At 39.2% G+C, this 22,868-nt stretch overlaps 2 protein-coding genes across 3 annotated transcripts in view; one reads left to right on the top strand and one right to left on the bottom strand.

Moving 5' to 3' along the window:
- The first annotated feature begins 2,084 nt into the window (after positions 1-2,084).
- On the top strand, positions 2,085-13,648 carry nr1h4 (nuclear receptor subfamily 1, group H, member 4). Its single transcript, XM_018754979.2, has 10 exons — positions 2,085-2,220; positions 4,267-4,383; positions 6,754-7,113; positions 8,673-8,813; positions 10,790-10,929; positions 11,412-11,510; positions 11,733-11,832; positions 11,962-12,108; positions 12,532-12,645; positions 13,253-13,648. Exons 2-10 carry the CDS (start codon positions 4,287-4,289, stop codon positions 13,489-13,491), a joined length of 1,437 nt encoding a protein of 478 aa, XP_018610495.2. The 5' UTR covers positions 2,085-2,220; positions 4,267-4,286; the 3' UTR covers positions 13,492-13,648.
- Positions 13,649-15,310: 1,662 nt separating this feature from the next.
- LOC108935885 (protein O-mannosyl-transferase TMTC2-like) overlaps positions 15,311-22,868 on the bottom strand; it is a 29,169-nt gene continuing 21,611 nt past the window's right edge. For both annotated transcript variants that reach the window (XM_029252454.1, XM_029252455.1), the window contains exons 6-12: positions 22,436-22,620; positions 21,863-21,941; positions 21,439-21,560; positions 20,728-20,809; positions 19,790-19,904; positions 19,274-19,337; positions 15,311-17,697 (exon numbers count right to left, since the gene is read on the bottom strand). In XM_029252454.1, the coding sequence (XP_029108287.1) occupies positions 17,518-17,697; positions 19,274-19,337; positions 19,790-19,904; positions 20,728-20,809; positions 21,439-21,560; positions 21,863-21,941; positions 22,436-22,620 (827 nt within the window). In that variant the 3' untranslated portion in view covers positions 15,311-17,517. The remainder of the gene's footprint in view (positions 17,698-19,273; positions 19,338-19,789; positions 19,905-20,727; positions 20,810-21,438; positions 21,561-21,862; positions 21,942-22,435; positions 22,621-22,868) is intronic.

The raw sequence follows: 22,868 nt of genomic DNA, 5'->3' as shown, positions 1-22,868 counted from the left end.
TCTGGTTTCACTCAGTACGTGGCTGAACTGTAAATAAAGGTCTGTTGCCTCACATTCACACTATAAAACATTTAAACACCCAAGAGCATCAAGTTAAACACACAGGAGTAAATAAGAATGAATCACTCCACGACCCCAAGCCCTGCTTCCCTCTCCTGTAATTATGGAGACAGATGCATGAGACAGGCTATGTTTCAGTGATCGGAACTGTAAGTCACTTTGGAGAGAAGTGTTAGCTAAATAAATTCATATAAATTTGGATTTATTCGCTTAGCTGATGACTTCACCCAAAACAACTAACAATGTTAAGCTACTTACATTTGTACAACAGGGCAATTTAGTGTAAGAACCTTGCTCAAGGATACTACAGTTGGAAGTGGCAATTTGATCTACAGCCTTTAGGTCCAAAGGTAGCAACTCTCACCACTTCTCTACCAGTTGTCCCACTAACAGTGCTTACATCAGAATAAAAGCAGGCATCTTTGGTGTGAGCATTTCGGGCACGTTGCTATGGGAATAGCTGTCATGGTGTCCCTTCTCATGGGGATAGAAAACAGCCAGCAGAAGGACACATGAAACAAAGTGACAAAGGTTTTGTTTATTTCATGATGCTTGTGTTGACTCAGAAGGGACTTTCTTCAAATGTGCCACGAATAGAGCAAACTACAGTTAAATATTAAACAGGCTATGGTGAGTAAATAAAGCTTTATCAAATAACCATCACATTTATCCAGTTTTAAAAGAAATCTGATTTTTACAGTTAGAAATAAATACAATAATCACTATCTTGTGAACCCTGAAATTGCACTGTGACGTTATACTGTTCATCAGTGTGTTGTAATGTGTTCTTAAATCGATGACACAATGTGTTATAATGTGTTTTTAAACTGCTGATTTGCTGATATAATTAGATAAATCCAGTTTCTGACGTTATCCATTTATAATTCACAACAAGCCTTCAGTGAACCTCTGTTTTCTCCATCATCTGCCACCTTTATGTCTTCATTATCTTTCTGTGAATCAATTTAACACTTTATTCTTCATTATAGGGGTGCGGTGCTGCGGTGGTGCAGTCGGTTTGACTAGGTCCTGCTTTTTGGTGGGTCTGGGGTTCAAGTCCTGCTTGGAGTGCCTTGCAATGGACTGGCATCCCACCCTGGGTGTGTCCCCTCCCCCCTCCTGCTTTGCGTCCTGTGTTGCCAGGTTAGCCTCCGGTTTGCCGCAAGCGGTTTCAGACTGTGTGATTGTTCACCATGTTATAAAATTCATGTATGAGATATTACCATTTTTTCATCAGGACACCAAGAGCGAGACCCATTTTTACTGTAGATCCCTTATAAATTGGCAATATTACATCCTCAGTATTGCTGGGTTAACTCCTTCAATCCCAGCATTGTTAAACCCATGGAGGCAGCAAATGAAGGAAAAAATATTGAGAACACAAAATCTGTAAAATACAAATTTATAGCTAATAAGAAGTAGGACAAGCCTTTCCTTGGAAAACACTTTCAGTGCTTTTTGGAATCTTTTTTTCCTGAACTTTACATAGCAGGATAGCAAATGTAAGTCCTGCTGAGCCAAAGTGGACACAAAGAAATTCAAATTGCCCGTGTGGTTTTTTTTGGTAAGGGAGGGCACACAAGTGGTTTTTCATTGCCTTCATCTGTGCATGTCATTGCAGCTGCAAACACTGGAGAACTTACAAACCCCACTCACCATAGACCACATTCAAATGGCTGCCTGAACAAGTAGCACGGGAGCTGTGGGGTACTGGTGTTACCTGCTGCACCACTGTGCTGCAATCTAGTGGGGTAATGGACTGTTACTGAAGAAGGGAAGCTTCCAGTCCTTTGAGGAATGAATGAGTTGTTAAACAACTGAAGATGACCAGTAATCATATTTTTTCTCATGTTCATATAGAACATTGCTATTTTCAAATTACTAATCCTATTCTAACCCTAACCCTAACCATTTTTTATTGCGTAGCAAATTCCATTAAAATTTGAAAAGCTTGAACATGCCACAACAACAACAAGCTGATGGACCGTTTAATTAATAACTACTGTCCTCTTTCTCAGTGACCCCCAACCTGTACAGCCTTCGTGTGTGAGCAAGCAGCTGGATGCTTACTGGTGTGTATGGTAATAAAAAAGGTGGACACTGCAAGACTGAAGGGCAGGACAACGCCAGATTTGGAGTCCAACACCAGAAGAAATAAAGGTAAAGTCAAACAACATTCATCTGCTTCAATTCCTTGGAGTTTATGGTCTCCATATCTTTGTGGTGGAAGGTGAGCGGCGAAGGAGCAGTGTTCTGTTTTCGTTTCACTGTAGCCCACCAGAGTACACTGCATAGATAGAGCCCACAGAGTTTTAGACATTTAGTTCAGGTATAATGTATTTAAAGTCTTTGCTTTTTACACCTGGATAAGCACATATTGGATTTAATATTATACTTTTTTCCACATCAGAAGTGTAGATTACTGGAAGGAATATACATTAAATAGACTTGTGTTCAACAGAAACAAAGATGTCTTTGTCTGAAAAACTGGTTTTAAGTTAATTTAATTTGAGCAAATTGTATAAAATTTGATCCAGTTCTCCTGACATTTACTGGTACCAAATGTACAACATTATATATAAGTAGACCATTCATGCATGGCGTTCATCTTTTGATATAGGACCGTATTTTTACAGATTATGGGAATTTTGATGTCCTTGTTAGCTGTGCTTATATAACCCACATGATACTTTTTCCCTCGGGCTTTCACGACACTTGAAAGTGATAAAGTCAATTCATAAGGAAGAGGAACCCTCCGATGTGTACTAAGATTATGTACAATGTACTCTGTAATATGGTTTATATAAAAGCACACACACACACACATTTTCAGAACCACTTGTCCCATACGGGGTCATGGGGAACCGGAGCCTACCCGGTAACACAGGGCATAAGGCCAGAGGGGGAGGGGACACACCCAGGACGGGACGCCAGCCGTCGCAAGGCACCCCAAGCGGGACTCGAACCCCAGACCCACCAGAGAGCAGGACTGTGGGCCAACCCACTGCACCACTGCACCACCACACCCCCTATACGTATATAAAAGCAGTTTCATACAATTAAAGTATGTTATGTTGGCACCCATTACAAAATACTGTATAGGTGTTGCAAAATGAGGTACAGTAGCTACTACTGTAATGTCTCTGGCAAAAACAGTGGCGCTGGGCAAACTGACTGTTTTGAGAATCAAAGTCTGCATATATAACTCTTATAAAATGCACTTTTGTTTACTCCATGTTGTATGTCATTTTGGAGAAAAGCATCTGCTAAAGGAGTAAATGCAAGTGTAAATGTAGATTGCATAGGATATTTCAGTTCGCAACTAATCTACACACACCGGCAAAAGAAAGTAAGTAAATAAATAAATAAAAAATAAATAGTTAGTATAGAGAGGTGTGGTAGCATAGTGGGTTTGGCTGGGTCCTGCTCTTTGGTGGGTCTGGGGTTCGAGTCCTGCTTGGGGTGCCCTGCAATGGACTGGCATCCTGCACTGGGTGTGTCCCCTCCCCCCCTCAGCCTTGCACCCTGTTCTGCTGGGTTGGGCTCTGGCTTGCTGCAACCCTGCTTGAGATGATGTGTGTGTATATAATTAGTAGTAATAATCACACACACACATTTTCTGAACCGCTTGTCCCATATGGGGTCACGGGGAACCGGAGCCTACCCGGCAACACAGGGCGTAAGGCCGGAGGGGGAGGGGACACATCCAGGACGGGACGCCAGTCCATCACAAGGCACCCCAAGCAGGACTCGAACCCCAGACCCACTGGAGAGCAGGACCCGGTCCAACCCACTGCGCCCCCACAGTAGTAATAATCATTAGTTAAGAAAAAATAGTTCTATGTAACATACAATGTTAGCTTAAACTTTTTAAGATGGCAGGCACAAATGAAAATTTACCTCTTTCAGTGACACAGTGCAAACCTTTGTAGGTTTTTAATTGTTATAATAACACACAAATGGTGCAGTTCTGAGAATATAAAACCATAGAATTTCACTTGACTATTCAAGAATGGTCTTCCTCCACATTTTTTGACAGTTTTTTTTTTTTTTTTTTGGATTGACACCTGTACTGAAAGGTTGGTTATGCTTCTCTAGAATAATGACTGTGAATTCAGTCAAACACGTATATGTAAAGATGTTCAGCTGGACATTAGATGTTCCCTAGATGATTTTACAACCAGTGAAGGACGGTTCTCTGTGCAGGATCCGCTTGAGTCCTCTGGATGAATGAGTGGACGAGTCCTGACATCACAGTGGCAGAGGCCCTGCAGGCCTCAGGTTGCGATGGCTTCACCATGTCTGAGAACGCACACATATTTGGTAAGATCTTTAATGGTTTCTTTAAATGGGATGACCAAAAAAAATCTATCTATCTATCTATCTATCTATCTATCTTTCTATCTATCTATCTATTCACCTTGAATTCTAAAGAGTCTAGATAGAGTGATGACCTCTGAACAAACACAAACATGAAATCAGCCACCTCCTGTTTTAATTTCCATTTGGGATTTTTAAAGAAATTATTGCTATTTGTAATTTTTACTTTTTTTAACTAAGATTTTGTTTTTGACATTATTTGAGTACTGATAAGGTTCCTGGTAATTGCTTGCATAAGACTTGAGACGAAAACAACTTTTTTGGCAGTAGTAAAACAGAAATCACTTTCTTTGAAGTACAGTGCCTATACTGTAAGGGTTACTTAAACATTGAGGAACAACCAGATTAAATATTAATGAGGTGATGTAAACTGTCTGAATTTCAGAATGTCTCTTGATGTTAAAGTAAAAATCATTCTTTATGTTAAATAAACAGTAAGCACTGGTGCTTAAGGTCGTCATTTCTATAGGAAACCAGCCACATTGTCAGTCTTGTCAATTTCTGACAAGTGGTCATTTTGAAAATGTTATGAATAATTTATTGTAAGGGGGGTGTGGTGGCACAGTGGTGCAGTGAGTTTGACTGGGTCCTGCTCTGTGGTGGGTCTGGGGTTCGAGTCCTACTTGGGGTGCCTGGTGACGGACTGGCATCCTGTCCTGGGTGTGCCCACTCCCCCTTCAGCCTTATGCTCTGTGTTGCTGGGTTAGGCTCTGGCTCCCCGCAACCTTGCATTGGACAAGCGGTCTCAGACAGTGTGTGTGTGTGTAATTTATTGTAATTGGTTGACTATACTGTGATGGACTGGCATCCCCTCCAGAGTGTAACCGCTGCAGCCTTGCACCCACTACTTCTGGGATTGGCTACAGTTCACCACAACCCTGCTCAGGATTAGAGGTTGTTGAAACTGGATGAATGGATGATTGATTATAAATTGATAATTCATTTATCAATTTATAATCGACTGTAAGGAACGATATGCTTCTTCAGGCAGCTCTGAAGGCTGACTTACCTGCTTGGTAGTACGTGAGATGTAGCGTGTTAACAGTGAGCGGGTTCAAGAAACAGTGACTCATGGAAGCTACTTCAGGGGACATGTGTGAAGCTGGAAACAGTTATTTAGCCATAACTGAAAAAATAGGCAGGAATTTTGCTAGCGTTGTACAAAATCGGAGTCAAAACTGCACAGTAAGTTTTCAGTTGACGGAGTGTGCACTGTAGAGATTTGTTTAACAGTCATTTTGCAGTGATGCCTATTAAGTTAATCAATAACTGTGTCAACCTTTGATCCCCTCGACACACCTTGAGAAGGTAGTCAGTAGCTCCAGTAAAAGATGTTAGTGGGAACAAGGCAGTTGCTCACCTACTTGTATTAAACACCCTTTGTCCTCATGTGTCTTACTGAGATGCAGAAGTTTCCACAAGGTAAATGTTTTGGTTATAAAATTCTTGATATTTTGTCAGTATAACAAGTAGTGATTTTTTTAGACTGTTGAAAGTAAAACAATTTCCTCATTCCTCCATTTGTACCAAACAATCAGAATTCCTAAGCATTTTATTGGTATATTTCTTTTCTTCTGTGCTGACGTTATGCTTTAAAATGCTAATAACTTACTGACAAAATTGTGATGTGTTAATTCTTGGCACTTTTAGAGTAGTAGCGCCCATTATTCTTGCATTTTGTGATATTTTAAAACAAAAAGTGAGCATGATGAAAGTTTTCCTAATGTGTAGTGTGTAGTTAATTATTATTGAGTTTATGTAGGTGAATGTTGAGCTGAATCTTTTGTTCAAGGCTAAATGCGGCTAAAGGCTTCTTTGTCACTGCTGCTGTGGTTTTACTCCCACAGCTGTCATTCAAAACTTTACTCCAAATTAAGGTCAAGTTTTAATAAATGAAAATTTAAAATATGAAAAAGCACAAGTCTAACAATTATCAAAAAGAGTTTGTCAAAAAAATCCCTTTATATGACAACATCAAACTCTGAATTATAGCCAGTTCTAGTGATTAGAAATGTTTGGTTGGGGGTTTCCTGGTTTTGTTACTTCACAAATATCTTGTCCAGAAAAACAGGCTTGGTACTTTTAACCAAATTCTCACTTTCAGTCAAACTCTCAGGGAATTCTGTGATTTACTGTTATCAGTGAATTTCAAAGAAACAGTGAAGGGAAATTATATTAATATTTCTAGACATAACTTTCTTTTCAAATGAATACATTTACAGCACCTCAAAATGAGACATATCCTCTACATTTAGTTTATTGTATTCTGTCACTCTTTGTACTGATGGGAAGATGTGTATATATGTTTTTTAGATTTACTGCCTGAACAAGGTAGCGCACTCCTGCAGGACCAGGAGGTACTCCCATTTGTCAGCTATCCCAACATCCAGTATTCCTGTGGGGACCCACCCATGGTCTCTTCACCATACTACTCCACTCAGAGCTACTACTCCCAATACAGTGAGGAGTGGAACCCCTTCTCTGGAATATATCATGTGCAGAAGGACCCTACACAAATCAGCTCTGAAACAGAAATGGAGGAGGTCATGGAACCCATGTGCAAAAAAGCCAGGTTCCCTGGCAACCGAATCAAAGGAGAAGAACTCTGCGTTGTCTGCGGTGACAAGGCATCTGGATATCATTATAATGCGCTCACCTGCGAGGGCTGCAAAGGTAAGTCCTGCTGCTGATTTCTGGAGGATTGGGAGTTCCATATCTATTATTTAGGCATTATCAAAATCAGTACTGTATAGGCAAACAAGCAGTTGATATTCACCCCCAGACCTTGGTGCCTGACAATACCTGGTCCTGAGGTTTAGGATCTGGGTTCAAACCCAGCCTCATCCTTTCATGAGTTTCCTCTTACAATCCAAAGACAAGCCACTGTCATACATGCCCCAGTCTTGAAAACCATGAGTGGTTTTCCTGGACCTGATGGCACACACACTGTCTGAAACAGCTTGTCCCGAGCGGGGTCGCAGCAAACAGGAACCTAACCCAGCAACACAGGGCGCAAGGCTGGAGGGGGAGGGGACACACCCAGGACAGGACACCACTCCATCGCAGGGCACCCCAAGTAGGGCTTGAACCCCAGGCCCACCAGAAAGCAGACACAGGCTAAACCCACTGTTCCACCACTTCCTCCAGGTGGCACTTACCTTTACCTTAAATGTCTTTTTCAGTCAAATGACCCAAATGTTTAACAATATGTTTGTATAAGCAACGATAAAAATCATGTAACATGTTATAAAAGTAAGCTCTCATTGTTTAATAACATTAGGCAAGAAAACAATGATGCCACTTGTAAATGGATGTAAATGGCACTCAGAGTCCCTGATCCATGCAAGTGTAGTGTTGTGATAAAGAAAATACATCCTTTTCCAAGTCCATGGTCTAAGTATTACAACACAACTAGTCCATATCTATCCATAAATCCATCCAATTTCAATAACTGCTCGTTCTGAACAGGGTCTATGTGTGCAGGAGCCTATCTTGGAATCATTGGGTGCAAGGCTATATCATACTTCTGCAACCGCACCATCATTCCTTGTGTCCAAAGTGATATTTCATAATGATTCTTCTTCAGAATATTAATCAATATGGTAAAAGCCATTGGACTGAATAAAATGCCTGTTGTGGAAGGAAAATGACTGTACCAAGAAAAAAATGCTGAATAATATGCCACTAATAAACCCATTTGAAAGAAAGGTGCAAAGTTTTATCCTCCATTGTAGCACTTTCTCTTGGACCACAGATTATACATATGTATGAATGAGTACGTGGACAAGTCTCCAATAAAAAAGTTCCCAGAAAAATATAAGGTTGTTACTGAACCCCATTGTGTTACAAGCCTAATTTGTATTATGATTGTACCAGTTAACATATAATAAAATATGCCCTCATTCAAAAAGATCTTTTGCTTTGGCTATACTTTTTATCATTTAATTCTTAATCGTAGTATCTTAGTACAGCATGTGTTCTTATTATGTACATAAGATAGATAGATAGATAGATAGATAGATAGATAGATAGATAGATTTGAGAAAACGACCAGGTGGGAATGAGGATTTGAATCAAAACTAAACATAAAGGAGAAAGAACAGCACACCTCAGTAGCTATTATCTATTGCATAACTTTTTTTTCCCTTCTATACTGAATTTTATATTTGCGGAGTATGTAATAGATGAGTTGGCTGCATGTGAATGTAGTTCCGAATTCTTCCTTTCAATAGGCTTCTTCAGACGGAGCATTACAAAGAACGCCGTGTACAAGTGCAAGACTGGTGGAAACTGTGAGATGGACATGTACATGCGTAGGAAATGCCAGGACTGCCGGCTCAGGAAGTGCAAAGAGATGGGGATGCTGGCAGAATGTGAGTCACCTTAGGTTCACTCTATATGTGGGATCTGTGTGAGGGACACTAAGCAAAGTGTATAAAGATGTATGAAGATATTAGTACAGAGGCCTGGAAAATATTCAAGTTGTGACTGAACAAATCAGGCCTAAACTACTCTTCCTTTTATAAATGGCTCAAAGCATAACATGTGTAATATCCAAGGGGCAGGCAGCAACAGAAGGCAAATCCCATCAGTCTGACTGATGTCCGTACCAGGGTAAGGGAAACAAGCCAAGGGTGTGGGTTGAACAATCAATTTAACTTTTTGTAATCACTTCATTTGAGCTGTAAAATGGGGATTTTTGTGAATTACTGACAACATTTGTTCATATAGCTGACACTTTTCTCCAGAGCAATTTACCATGTTAACCTGCATACAGTTATTTATTCATCTATACACCTGGGCAAGTTTTAGTAGAGCAATTCAGTGTACATATGTTGCTCAAGAGTACTACAGCTTGAGATGGGATTTGAACCTTGAACCTTTGGGTCTGCAGGTAGCACCTGTAACCACAATGTTACCAGCTGCCCAGTTAAAATATTGAAAATCCTCCCATTTCAGCTTTACTCTTGGGCCATCAAGTCACTGTCTGCAGAAAAATGGTTTGTTTTGGAAAACTTATTTCAACGGATCTGATCATTTATATCTTATTTTTGCAACTAACACCAACATTTCTAAATGGCAACATTTTTGTATTTACTTCAAAACTTTTTCTAAATAAAAACTCAGGAAGCAAAGGTGAATCCAAGTACAGAATTTTTTGGTCTTGTATAAATGTATTTTGGAATGCTGTTGGCTGGGGAATGAAGTGTAGAGAGTATTGTAGGAGGAATCCCTTGGTCACGTTTCACTGGTCAAGTGCGGTCCAACAGTAGCTGGCAATAGATATCAGCTATCAGTGGTTAGAGCTTCTGTCTTCAGATTCAAAGGTTGCCAGTCAGAATCCCACCTCCTGCCATAGTACTCTTGAGCAAGGTACTTACCCGAAATTGCTCCAGTAAAATTACCCAGCTGTATAAATGGGTAAATGATTGTCGGGGGCTTAACATTGTGAATTGCTTTGGAGAAAAGTATCAGCTAAGTAAAGCAAGTATAAATGGCCATAGGCACTACACACTGTCTAGTGTTATCTAGTGCAAGATGACAGTCCTCAAGGCTTCAAACACTCCTGAGTTCATTGTAGGCTGAATCTTTTTTTTAATGGCACTATATTTATTTTGTAATTTAAAATATTACAATATTATTATTAGGGCCATCATCAACCTGATAAATGTGTTAATTGTAGTTCTGCATCTCCCTACAGTCAACAATAAAAAGTGGTCTGTAACTAATTGAAATAAATAGTTCAAAATAATGTCAATAGAAATGCAATTCACATCCCCAAAATATAAATAGTTCAGGCTTTGGAATTTCTGAAAGCTCTGGGGGGGAAAGTTCTCATCTGCAACATTATGACCACAGTGCCACTGAATATTAATAATCTGTATATTTTCCTTTTAAAACTGACGATTGTGTTTCTGTAAGAATTAAATTCTATTTGACGACTCTATAGTTGTGCCTGAACTTATGTGAACCCCATAGGGATGGTCATTATTTCTGAATATATTAAAATAAACTTTTAAAATCTAAATGCTGAATCTTAAAGGAATGACTATGATTTACACCCCTGATTCTACTTACCTACTTGGTGTAATCAGTGCAACTTGTGCTTCACATATTTTTACACCTGCACTACATGTGTGTTTCTACTACACACGATTTCCTCTAAAGCAACGTTTGGAATTGGTCATTACACACCTGTTATGTCACATGAGAAACACCGTTTCTCATTAAATAACCATTTCGTGGTAAAACTAAGGGACACAGTGGGTTCACATACATTGAAGTAGCACTGTATATTCTTTTGCATTTCTCTGATCCTTGTGTTTTTTGGTCTGGGTGTTGGTTGCAGGTCTGCTGACAGAAATTCAATGCAAGTCAAAACGACTGAGAAAGAATACAAAGGCTTCTTCAGAAGAATCTCCTGGGGATGAAATGAAGGGAGACGTTGGAGATGTCAAACTAATCACTTCCACCACAAAGATTACAAAGGTAAGCTATTTTTTTACATGGATGCCTGCTGTGCAGAATACTGACTACGAGATTGCATTGCTGGCTAAAACACAGAACAGTAATTCTATGATTGACCTCAGTTGAGAAGCATTTTTAGCACTTTATTTATTAAATGTATTTAAATTTTATTATTATTTAACTTGGACCCTGTCTTGTATGAGCTGTTCATGAAAATAGAATAGTCTTATAGAGAATGTTCAGTCAATTTGAGCTTATATGATGTTTTTAACTGTACTTAACCAGTGAATAATCCAAAAGATGAAGCTGTATATAGCTTTTATTAACTGTTACAGAGTGGTTGGACTTACAGTTATGAACTCCATTTTCCATTTGTAAGCTTGAGGTACAAGCATATAGTTTTTTTCTTCACTCCCTCCAGGCACTATATTTGTTTTATATTAAACACAAAACTAAAAACTGGAGAGTGTTTCACCTGCTTACATATTTTACTTTAATTTCAGGAGAAAATTGAACTCAGTCCAGGCCAGTTGGCTCTACTCAAACATATAGTAGATTCCTATGATAAACATCGTATACCCCAAGACATGACCAAAAGGCTTGTGAGTTTATGGCAACTACACTATTTTCATCAGTTTCTTGGAAAAATCATCAGTAATGAAACCTCTAAAGTTAATAGAATCTATATGTACATTTTATTCCATTGTACCAAAGCTGTTTGTAATAAATCTTGCAAATGTTCTCCAATAGTGGATGGCAAATGTAGGATTTATTCATTTTCATCTTCAAGATGAAATTATTACTGACAGTCCTTTTTATCTTAGCTTCAAGACCAATACAGCACAGAAGAGAACTTCCTTTTGTTGACAGAAATGGCTACTAGTCATGTACAAGTGCTCGTGGAGTTCACCAAAAACATCCCAGGTGTGTGCCATTTTGCACAGAATGCATTATTTTCCATTGCTTTTGACTTAAATTACCATACTACCAAGTTGCAAACATCAAGGTTTTTTGGACTCTGTCACCTGTTGGATGCTGGCATCTTCCTGCCAGGTTTCCAAGCCCTGGACCACGAAGACCAGATTGCCCTGCTAAAGGGCTCTGCAGTGGAAGCTATGTTCCTGAGGTCTGCCCAGATGTTCACCAGAAAGCTTCCTCACGGTCACCCAGATGTGCTTGAGGAGAGGATACGAAAGAGCGGTACAACAAATCTGGATTGCAGAAATTATAGAAGTTAAATATAATGAGGAAAATCCATCCATTCATTCATAAATTTAAATTATGATTAACATCACAATTTTAAGGCTTCAAAAGATTTACTTGATTCTCAGCTAATTTCCCATTAAATCCAGAATGAGCACTGGATTTGATTGGGCTTGGAAGGAAGTAGCCTAACCTTATCAAAGCAAAGAGCAGGTCATATTTTATTTTCAGTATTATTGAGACCAAAGGAAATTACATGTTGCATCACAATGACTCAAAGTAATTTCATGGTTTTTTTTTTGTAAAATGTTACAAAGATCTTTGTCAAATGAGACAAGTATGAACAGAAAATTACTATAACTAAAATTATGTTGCAAAGTGTCCCAGAGGAAAATGAAGGTATATATGTATGTCCTCCAGGAATTTCTGAGGAATTTATAACCCCCATGTTCAACTTCTACAAAAGCATTGGAGAACTTCAGATGGTGCAAGAGGAACATGCCCTCCTGACAGCCATCGCCATCCTATCACCAGGTAACATCAACACGGTACTCCAGGTGTCAAAATGAGACTGAAACCCTTCATAAGAGAAATAACATTGATGCACCATTATCTGCACTACACAGATCATCTGTTGATTATTTGAAAGCTTCAAAGACAGCAATATTCTTAGTACATATGTTACTGTACAGCTATCGTGAACTTTTGAGGACTCAGAGTTACAGAGCTGCTTGAAGTACAAGTGAACCCCATAGGGATGCTCATTATTCTTGTATGAAATATTAAAATAAACTTAGAAAATCTAAATGTTAAATATTAAATGTATAAAACTAACAAATTACAATGATTTACACCCTTGATTCTACTTACCTACTTGCTGTAACCAGTGCAGCTTGAGGTTCACTTATTTTTGCACCTTTCATGTTTCGACTATACGCATGATTTCCTCTAAAGGCACGTATGGAATTGGTCATTACACACCTATCGTGTCACATGAGAAACACTGATTCTTATCTGTTTCTGCACATCCAGTCCTTTGAAATTTTTCATTCACCAATAAATTTTAAAGTACAGGCTGTAGAAATCGAGTGATTTTGAAAGGTTGTCATAATGCACGTTGCCCGTGACTGGTGCTCTACAGATCGGCCATACGTGAAGGACCAGGAGGCTGTGGAGCATCTTCAGGAGCCCGTGCTGGAGATCCTTGACAAGTTCTGCAAGCTGCATCACCCAGAGGACCCGCAGCACTTTGCGCGGTTGTTGGGTCGACTGACGGAGCTGCGCACGCTCAACCACCACCACTCGGAGATGCTGCTGTCCTGGCGTGTCAATGAACACAAGTTCACTCCCCTGCTGTGCGAGATCTGGGATGTGCAGTGAGCGACCTCGTAGTGAGCCACCACTGACAGAGCCAGGCCCACTTAAGCCGTCCCAGAAAGAAATGCAGTGAAGTTGAGTTTTAGTATTAAAATGTGTAATAGATTTTAATTTTAACATAGAATGGCTTGGGAAGGTGCAGCAACAAAACGTAACTCATAACATCCTGATATTTTTATTTATACAATGATTGGTGAAATATTGTGTAAATGTATATAAGCAAATTTAATTTATATTATTATTTGGTGTTCACTCAAACTGACTAGCACTACGTCGTTGCCCATCAGTTTACATGGATATTTGCTTACATGCTCTTTTTCTGGTCAAAATGATTAAGTTATCTGAATTTAAAATGAAATTACACACCTGTGTGTCAAACTCTGGAATCTATGGCTAATCCATGGTAACATGTCTGATTCTGGAGGGAGACTGCATATGCTGGCTTTTTCTTCTGACTATAAGAAGCCTCCAGACGCCCAGGCCTTCCCAGTTCTTTCATGAAACATAGAGTTTTGTCACAACAAAAAAAGTAAAAAGAGTGAAGATGGCCCCATCTTTGCTATCGCCTACAGTGTTATACACAAATTTAGTGCAGTTGAAGTGCTCCTCTCACTGTGGTTGTAATTAAGGCTGAAAATGACTGAACCTAGATGTATGATTAAAAATTATAAACGTATGGGGTCCAGAATGTGACTGAAGATACATTGTGTACATATTCCCATTTGAATTTCTTCGAGTGTGGATGCTATAAGTGAGGAACATGGAGACGGATTCCTACAGGACTTCTCTGCCCTGGAGAACAGATGTACAGGGGAGATGGTCACCAACCATGGCATGAGACTATTGCTGGAATCTCATTAGAAAATTCCCAGAATCCAGTTACAAACAAAAGGCTGCTAAAAAGGCTTTTTAAAAATTAATACTGAACATTTTCTTTCCAGTAACTACATGTTTAAAACATATTTTCTATGACAGAGAATTTTTGACATCAAGTTTGTTTTGTGAATCATTGAATTAATAAAAGTTTTATATGTCTTCAGTACTGGTAAACAATGCATTACATATTACTTTAATCAATAAAATTTTGAATTTTCATACCAGGAAAGACTGTAGGTGATTGCATGGTATTTAAGTAAAAATCAATAGTTTTTATTCTGCACCAAGAGAAGAAGTATACATTTGTTGACCACAGTATTATAGGTCTTCTCCCAGCAAGGGCAGATGATACCCTTTATGGGTGGAATAAGCAGAGCCATGACTTCAAGCGCTGGGCTTGAGTACCGATGTACCATGGTGGTGCCAGATGTGCTAATCTGACAGCTGGAGCCATTTATGTTGATGCTCTCTTTATCTGAGATAAAAGTAGAGGCACTTAATTAGAGCCAATTTCCATGATGTATTTCAGTCATTTCTGAAAGGAAGGGACCATCAATAGGACACCAAATGTGTGATTCCCCACCCCCGCGGCACACTCAGTAAGGAATTGATTGAAAGGATGGAAACGGTGCGGCTCCTTTTCATCTCGTTTAGATTGTTTTATGTTCTGGGCTTTGTAAATGTGCGTGGGTACACTGTGTGTGTGGGATTGTGTTTGGTAGTGTTGAATTTTAATAAATCATGGCCATAACCAATGGCAAAAAAATGAATAAATAAATACCTTTTAAGGTACAAAACAGTTTTGTAGTGATACTGTTAAATAGTTTACATGTCCACGACTGACAAATGCAAAAGGTACAGTGCAGAGACATAATAAATAGAGTATATTCACCTCAAACTGAGGAAAATGATAAACACACTCAGCACGGAAACAAAGCATGTCAACATTAGTTTATTATGGAAAACGTTTCTGAAGAGCCTAGACTGGCACATCGTTTCTGTTTATGTTTATTACAAAATAAAAGGCTACAAAAATCCTTAATTTACAGTATACAACCATTTTGAAAAAATAAAACTTTTGATTAAGCAAAACCTCTTTGCGTTCGACAAGCACAGATCTGAAAGCAACCCTGAGGTCCCTGAACAGACGCAGATAATGAGGCCATTTCATAGATACGCACTGAGTTTATTTTCCGTATCTTGTCCTGCTAAAACATGTTTTTGGTGTATGTGACTATGTGCAGTGTGCGTAAATATGTATGAGTCGATGTATATATACAGTGCTGCTTGAAAGTATGGGAAGGCCTTGTGTCCCTTAGTTTTACCACAAAATGGTTATTCAATGAGAATTAGTGTTTTTCATTGGACATAATGTGTTTGATGACCAATTCCATCTGTTGCCTTAGAGAAAATCATGTGTGTAGTAGAAGCGTGAAAGTAGTGGAGGTGCAAAAATAAGTGAAGCCCAAGTTGCGCTGGTTACACCAAGTAGGTAAGTAGAATCAGGGGTGTAAATCATAGTAATTTATTTAAACATTTTATACTAGAATAATGACCATCCCCATGGGGTTAACATACTTTCAGCAGCACTTTATTACTTGGTGGCTCCTTCACAGTCAAAAGCCCTAAAATCTCTGTAAGCAGCGCAGCATCATTTAAGACCACTGTGACCAACATGTCATGGTCACTCTGGCCTTTTTGACCCATAATCATGCCTATAAAATTAATTTTTCTGACAAAGACTGAAATTAATAGAGTGGAGGATACTGTGCGGTTCAAAAAATTCCTGTTCTCAACATAAATGCCAAAAGACTTCAGGAAAAATATTAAATGAAGATGTTTTCAGGAGCCAATATAATATCATGTAATGTTATAAATTCAAGCAAATAGACAAAAACTGAAGCCAGTTTAAAAAAGTGCAACCGGATTCTATTTTTGACTTGGTCTGTTTGTCCTGTTTTCTTGGTTGTCATGAAGAGCAGAAGTTTTAACTCGTGTCACATTTTGTTCTCCAACACCTTTAATACATTAAACACATACATCCTCTATGTACTCCACTAGGATATTACCTCATTTCAGCATCATAAACAATTTCTTATCCCTTTAAAGTACTTTTAAGCATACAGTGATTCCAACTGGTTTGCTAGCTGAAATTAAACAATTAAATAAAGAGAAAATCTGAAATGACAAAAAAAAAAGAATCTGAAAGTGTATATTAGCATTACCTTTCATGTTGTTCACTTATTGTGGAACACTCATTTTAGGGAAATACGGGTGATCCTCAGGTTACAATATTCAGCTTAAGACCACCTGGCTTATGACACTCTTTTACAGTGTCTTACCTTCAAAATCCACATTTGCATCAGAGGTAAGAAGAAGGAATTTTATTCAATTATATTTTGTGTTCAATCTTTCTTCCATTCTAACTTATAAATGAATGCAGAAATCAAAGAATTGCTTTGTTGAAGATTTACTGTAGACCAATGGCAACCTATTCAGGAAAATTTCATAAAGGGTCATGTTTATAAAGTGAATTTAAAAAAAAAAAAAAAATCATGATTTCACAAAGTCAGCTTACCAATAGTGTGTGTTGAGCGGTTTGAGGAAGACAAAGGCAATATGCCACATTTAAATCAATGCGTAATGAGGAAGTTAAAGCACAGTGCAGGCACAGGTGCAATTTTCACATATGGTATCACTTTAAAATGTCGAACCCAATGTCACAGTCCGGATATACGAAAATCCAGACTAATTAATGATAAGGGGCATTAATTAATAATTGCATTACTATATACCTGGAAAAACTGGATACCGGAAGATGAGGGGACAAGTGTATACAATAAATGCATAAAACTCCCATACTAAGAACCGGAAGGTTTCATTTGCTGTAGAACTTCAAATGTTACACTATCAGCCATTTCAACTTAAGTGATCTGCTCTGGCTAACATTAGAGCTGCTGTAAAGGCTTCACTCCCTGAACTCAACAATAAACAAGACAACAACACAAACAAACACAAACAACTAATTTGTGAGAAATAATTGGACCCCTTGCCCCATTTCAGCTTTAATCGACTCTGTCGTCTATCCAGCAACAGGGACAGTTGGCTCAGCAGTTCCTGGATGCCCTGTGTGGCAGTATTAAAGGTCAGAGGTCAAGGAGCAGTGATTTTCAGGCCCTGCCTCTCCATGATGTTCCAGAGCTTGCGCAGGTTCGACTGCGTGACCACATCATCTGGCTTCAGCTCCAGCGCACGGAGGTAATTGGCCTCGGCCTCCTGCAGTTTCCCATTGAGGTGAAGGATGGCACCGAGGTTCATCAAGGCAACAGGATTCTGGAAGAGAAGCCCAAAGGTGAAATCAACACCATACACTTCCTGTTATGTGAGAGGTGTTCAACAATCCTTGGTCAAACCAGAGGTGTGCCAAATCAGTTTTAGAAAGTCAAAATTGTACAGTCCAGGTCATATGATTTCTCTCATGAAACCAGTTTTATACCATGAGAATCACATTCACTTGAATCACATTAATGTTTAATAGAAACATACATAGATCATAAACATAAAAAAATAAAACAATATGTACCCGCTTTTATCATTTTACTTTTGTGCTTCCCACATATGCATTATCCAAAGCTTTTTAGCTTTTTTCTAAAGTATTAATAATTTAGAAGGGGGTGCGGTGGCGTAGTGGGTTGGACTGGGTCCTGCTCTCCAGTGGATCTGGGGTTCGAGTCCCGCTTGGGGTGCCTTGTGACGGACTGGCGTCCCGTCCTGGGTGTGTCCCCTCCCCCTCTGGCCTTACGCCCTGTGTTACCGGGTTGGCTCCGCGACCCCGTATGGGACAAGCGGTTCTGAAAATGTGTGTGTGTTAATAATTTAGGTCAAATTGATTAAAATATGATTTTTTTCTAGTTCCAATGATGACCAGTTTCCTGATAAAATTGTATTTAATATAATGCAACATTAATGAACATTAAAAAAAAAAAAAATAGAAAAAAACATTTGTACTTTAAAATGTCACCTTCACAAGATATTTATGTGTTCTTTATGTGATCTACATTTATTTGATATTAATGCAGGTGAAACTGGTAATTTATCATGGCCAAGATCTTAAATATTGCAGGGATTGCAGTGTTTAAATTGCTTTAAATTATTTATTTGGAACTACAAGAGCACAAACACAAATGTTATTCTGTTTTGTTTACAGATATCCTACAAAGTCCTTATAAAGTTACAACTCGGGGAGAACATTTGGTAAATTGATTTGGATACTTTTCATAAATTTCAAATGATGGGAAAGCTGGTAGTGTAGAGGTTAAAGCTGCTGCCTTTGGACCCAAAGCTCCCAGGATTGAATTTGACCTCCAGGTACCGTACCCTTCATCAATGCACTTACCCTAAATTGCTCCACTACAAATTACTCAACTCTACAAAGGGGTAAATCACTGTAAGTACCTTAACTGGAAAACAGTATCAGATAACTGTAAATCTGAAGACTTTTGATACATATAGAATAAATTCAGATGACTCACACCACAATCTGTCCTAGAACTACTGAAAACATATAACATGAATAAGGTCTTTAAATAACGACTCCTTACATATAAGCCAAAATAACTGGCTCCATACATCCCCCCAAATCTTGAAATTCACATTTCACTGTTCAATGGTTGTGAAACCATTCCAGAAACCAGATCTAGCCATTCTAAAGCAATCAGATCCCTGGAGTACATCACTATTCCTAAACTGCCCTTTACAAAGGAAAGGGCAGGAGTGATTTTCTTCCATCGAATTAGTCAAAAAACTCACGTAAGATCAAGTAAAGATGTCCATTATGGGAGCCACATTTTTAACTATTAATTTATTTAATAAAAAAATTAAGCAATAAAATATTGACTCTGTTACTTACATTGGGTTTCAGGTTTGCGGCACGTGAATAATAATGTTCTGCTTCTTCATTAAGACTGGCTTGCCTGTCAAACAAAAGCAGTCATTATTCACATGTAGTGTACAAACACTGAGGTGGCGTAATAATATGTATAATATTTTGTATGTATACACACACACACACACACATTTTCAGAACCGCTTGTCCCATACAGGGTCACGGGGAACCGGAGCCTTTTGTATGTATAATATTTTCTAAAAACTGATATACAGGGCAAACTAAGGGCAACTGCCCAAGTGGCTCCTCAAATCCTACTGAAAACTTTGCCGCTTTGGAAATCTGGGAATAACAAGCTGATTGTGTAAAGACGGGAAGCAGCTGCGAGAAAATCTGTCCCGTGGAGTAATGATATAGGGGCTCCCCATAAAAGTTCAGCTAGATGGCTCCTGATTGACCATGGCCTTTGAGAAAATGACACGGGTTCTCCTCAAACATCTCACCAGGCACTGGAATACGGTCATGCCACAGCCTTCCTACCTTAACACATGGGCCGCGTTGAAGACCACGTCAAACTCGTCGCTCTCCAACTGAGCAGCCTTCAGCGCCATCACTGCGGACTCTTGTAGACGGGACTCCTCCAGCAGAAACTGCCCTGCAGAACACCAAGAGGACATGGGATGGCTTCAGTCCTCCAGCAGAGATATATCAATCACCTGTGTTATTTGCAGTTCCAGAATATTCCACAGTAATGGAAACTAGAGTGATAGGAGCGCAGAGCTGACACTGTGTTTCGTACACACACCTGGCAATGCAGAGGACTGCATGTTCATTGTTTACCTCATACTCGTAATTATAAAATACAATTTGATCCAATTTGATTATGCAATTTTTACAAATTATCCAATTTGATAAAAAATTTTATCATGCCAATTTTTTGCATTTTCTATTCAGTTTTGCTGGATTGAGCATACTTTTGGCATTACTTTGTACTATATGCCAGTTTTTAGAAAAATATTTCACATTCTTTAAATTTTGGAGAATTTTGGAATCGGATTCCAAGCATCAAATATTCCAGTACCTTTTAGGATCTGATGCTTTCTACAATGTTTTGGTGCTGCCTAGAATCTTCCAATGGCTGCAAAATTATGTGGCTAAAACTGACACTCCAGAACTAGTGGTATTTTTGTAATCAGTAAATATATATAACTAAGACCTGTGAAAAATAATTATTTGCAACAAAATTTAAGCAGGGAGGCCAGCAGCTGAATACGAACCAAGATATGACCCCAAACACCATTCATAACAATCAGTGAAACAATAACTCCTCCAGGACCTTTTTTGTGGTACAATTAATGACAAAAAGGGCATTACTGCAAATTATTTAATAGAATTTAGGATTTTGTTCTAATTACATCAGCAGGTAGATGCAAATAAAACGAGAAAAACAGCAAGACTGCAGTCGTCCGTGTGTTTACCGTAATGCATATAGCAACTTCCTTTTGCTGGGTCCAGCTGTATGGCTTTGAGAAAGTACCTCTCTGCTTCAGCCTTCTGTCCCTGTATTGAGGTAAAGGACTCATACTGAATCACAGGAAGTGTTTGGTTGTAGCCAATGCAGCTAAAAGTGGTGCAACCAGTTATTAAGTAAAATAACTTTTTCATGCATGCCAGCTGGTGCTGGATAACTAGTAAATGAAATAATTAAAAAAATGTCATTTGCTCACTCAGGTGACCTTTACCTTTTCTTTTGAAGACCTGAAAACATTCAATGTCAAACATTCCCAATAATAGAGGAAGTCAGCAAACACATTTACATTAGTCTGACACTTTTCCCAAAGCAACTTACAATGTTAAGGTACCTACTATTATCCCCTTTATACTGGGTAATTACTGGAGCAATTTAGGGTAAGTACTTTGCTCCAGGGTACTACAGCTGGAGGTGGGATTCAAACCAGCAACCTTAAGATCCAACGGCAGTAGCTCTAACAGCATACTATTAGCTATCCCCAAATACCTTTTCATGGCACTACAGAGGCACTGATCAATAAGAGAACTCAAACGTCACTATGAAGCAGAAACACAGAAAAACAACACAGTCAGAAGTAATAGACCTGCAAGGAGAAAGTGTACAACAAGGAGAACAGGTGGAAAAGTTCAGAGGGAGGTGAACAAGGAGGTGGACTTGCCATGAGGGCCAGGAGCTTGCCATAAGTCAGGTGCGCAGGTACATGGTCAGGTTTGACCCTCAGGGACTCACGGTACCAGTGCTCAGCCTCTGGCAGGTTGTTCAGTTTCATGTAAGCCTCCCCTGTGAAAGACAGATTAAGGATCTACTCAGTCTGGTCTCACACAGTCCCAGAGATTTCAACAAAATAAAATAAAGCATGATGTACATACTTGACTATTACCTATAAAAAGCTGTTGGTGTTAATAATGCATAAAAAGACTCTTGTTATTTCAATTCATTTTTATCGACATATTTTATGTTCCACAACCTTTTTTTTCCCCCATCAGAAATGATGGTAATTTGACCCCCTACCACCAAGAATTGAACCAACGTGCTTATTCCCTAGACCAAAGTCACCCGAGATGTAAAGAATGAGGACTTACCCATCATGTTGTACAGACTCTGGGGTGCAAACTGCCATGGCATTTTTTCTATTGCTTCTTTGAAGACCGAGATGGCTTCCTATAAATGAAACCACAAACACCGGGTCTGACACAGGAAACAACCATTCCCCAATAGATATTAACTAATATAAGCATTAATAGTAACAGAGACACAAGACCTCTGGAGTGAAGCACAAGAGCACCAGCCATAAGCCCTCACCAGAAAGACCCTGTACAGACATTGTAGGCAGCAGAACATTTATGAGCACAAAAGACTCTGCTGCACCTTTTACTAACATACATGATCTAAGAACTCAAGTACACCATAAAGTAAGCTTTGTGAATGGCTTTTCATTGCAGCATGTACTCAACCAACAGGTTTACTGCAGCTTCACTTGTGAAGAATCATCACTGAAAGTCTTGTGGCGCATTGCTGGAGGGGGTCCCATGATGGAGTGTGCTCCAGGCCAGGCCTGGGTCTAAGCAAGAGTTCATCCAGATCATCATGTGTCTGGGACGTCACCCTTTGGGCCAAGAAGAAGCTTTATCAGGCTCTGTCCTACCACCACGCACCTCCTGGAGGCCCTGCTCATGAAGCAGCTTGCCCAAGTTGTATAGACAGCTGGTCACTGAGCTCTGGTGGGCATGAGGGTCCTTCAGGTTTTCGTCTGGAATTTCTGCACAGGTGAGGAATGTCTGTTTGGCCTTCTCTAGGTGACCCTGGTTCATCAAGATGATTCCTGTGTTCAAGTATGCAGCTGTGTTGTGGGAGGAAAAAGTATTTTACGAATTGAAGACAACATCATGTTGAACTCCCATGGAGTGTATCTCAAAGTTCTAAAAGCAGTTGAAGTTCCTGTTTGAGAGGATATGCTGGCATAGCTTGGGTTGGCACTCTTCTCAATTGCTTTTAAACTGTTTTATTACCTTTACCTTGTCTTGTACCTTTAAAAGAAACAGAAGACTCACGCTTACCTATACAGCTTTGCATGGCCTGGCACTTTTC

The sequence above is a fragment of the Scleropages formosus genome, chromosome 5 (assembly GCF_900964775.1).
Source record: "Scleropages formosus chromosome 5, fSclFor1.1, whole genome shotgun sequence".
Lineage (NCBI taxonomy): Eukaryota > Metazoa > Chordata > Actinopteri > Osteoglossiformes > Osteoglossidae > Scleropages > Scleropages formosus.
Note: the sequence above shows the minus strand (reverse complement) of the source record. Positions and strands in the feature narration are given on the sequence as shown.

Bases quoted from the DNA above. Each gene is read 5' to 3' on its own strand.
- nr1h4 (XM_018754979.2), top strand. From the start codon at position 4,287: ATGAATGAGTGGACGAGTCCTGACATCACAGTGGCAGAGGCCCTGCAG. The intron at 4,384-6,753 runs GTAAGATCTTTA...TATGTTTTTTAG, and splicing joins TGAGAACGCACACATATTTG to ATTTACTGCCTGAACAAGGT. The intron at 11,511-11,732 runs GTGAGTTTATGG...TTTTTATCTTAG, and splicing joins AAGACATGACCAAAAGGCTT to CTTCAAGACCAATACAGCAC.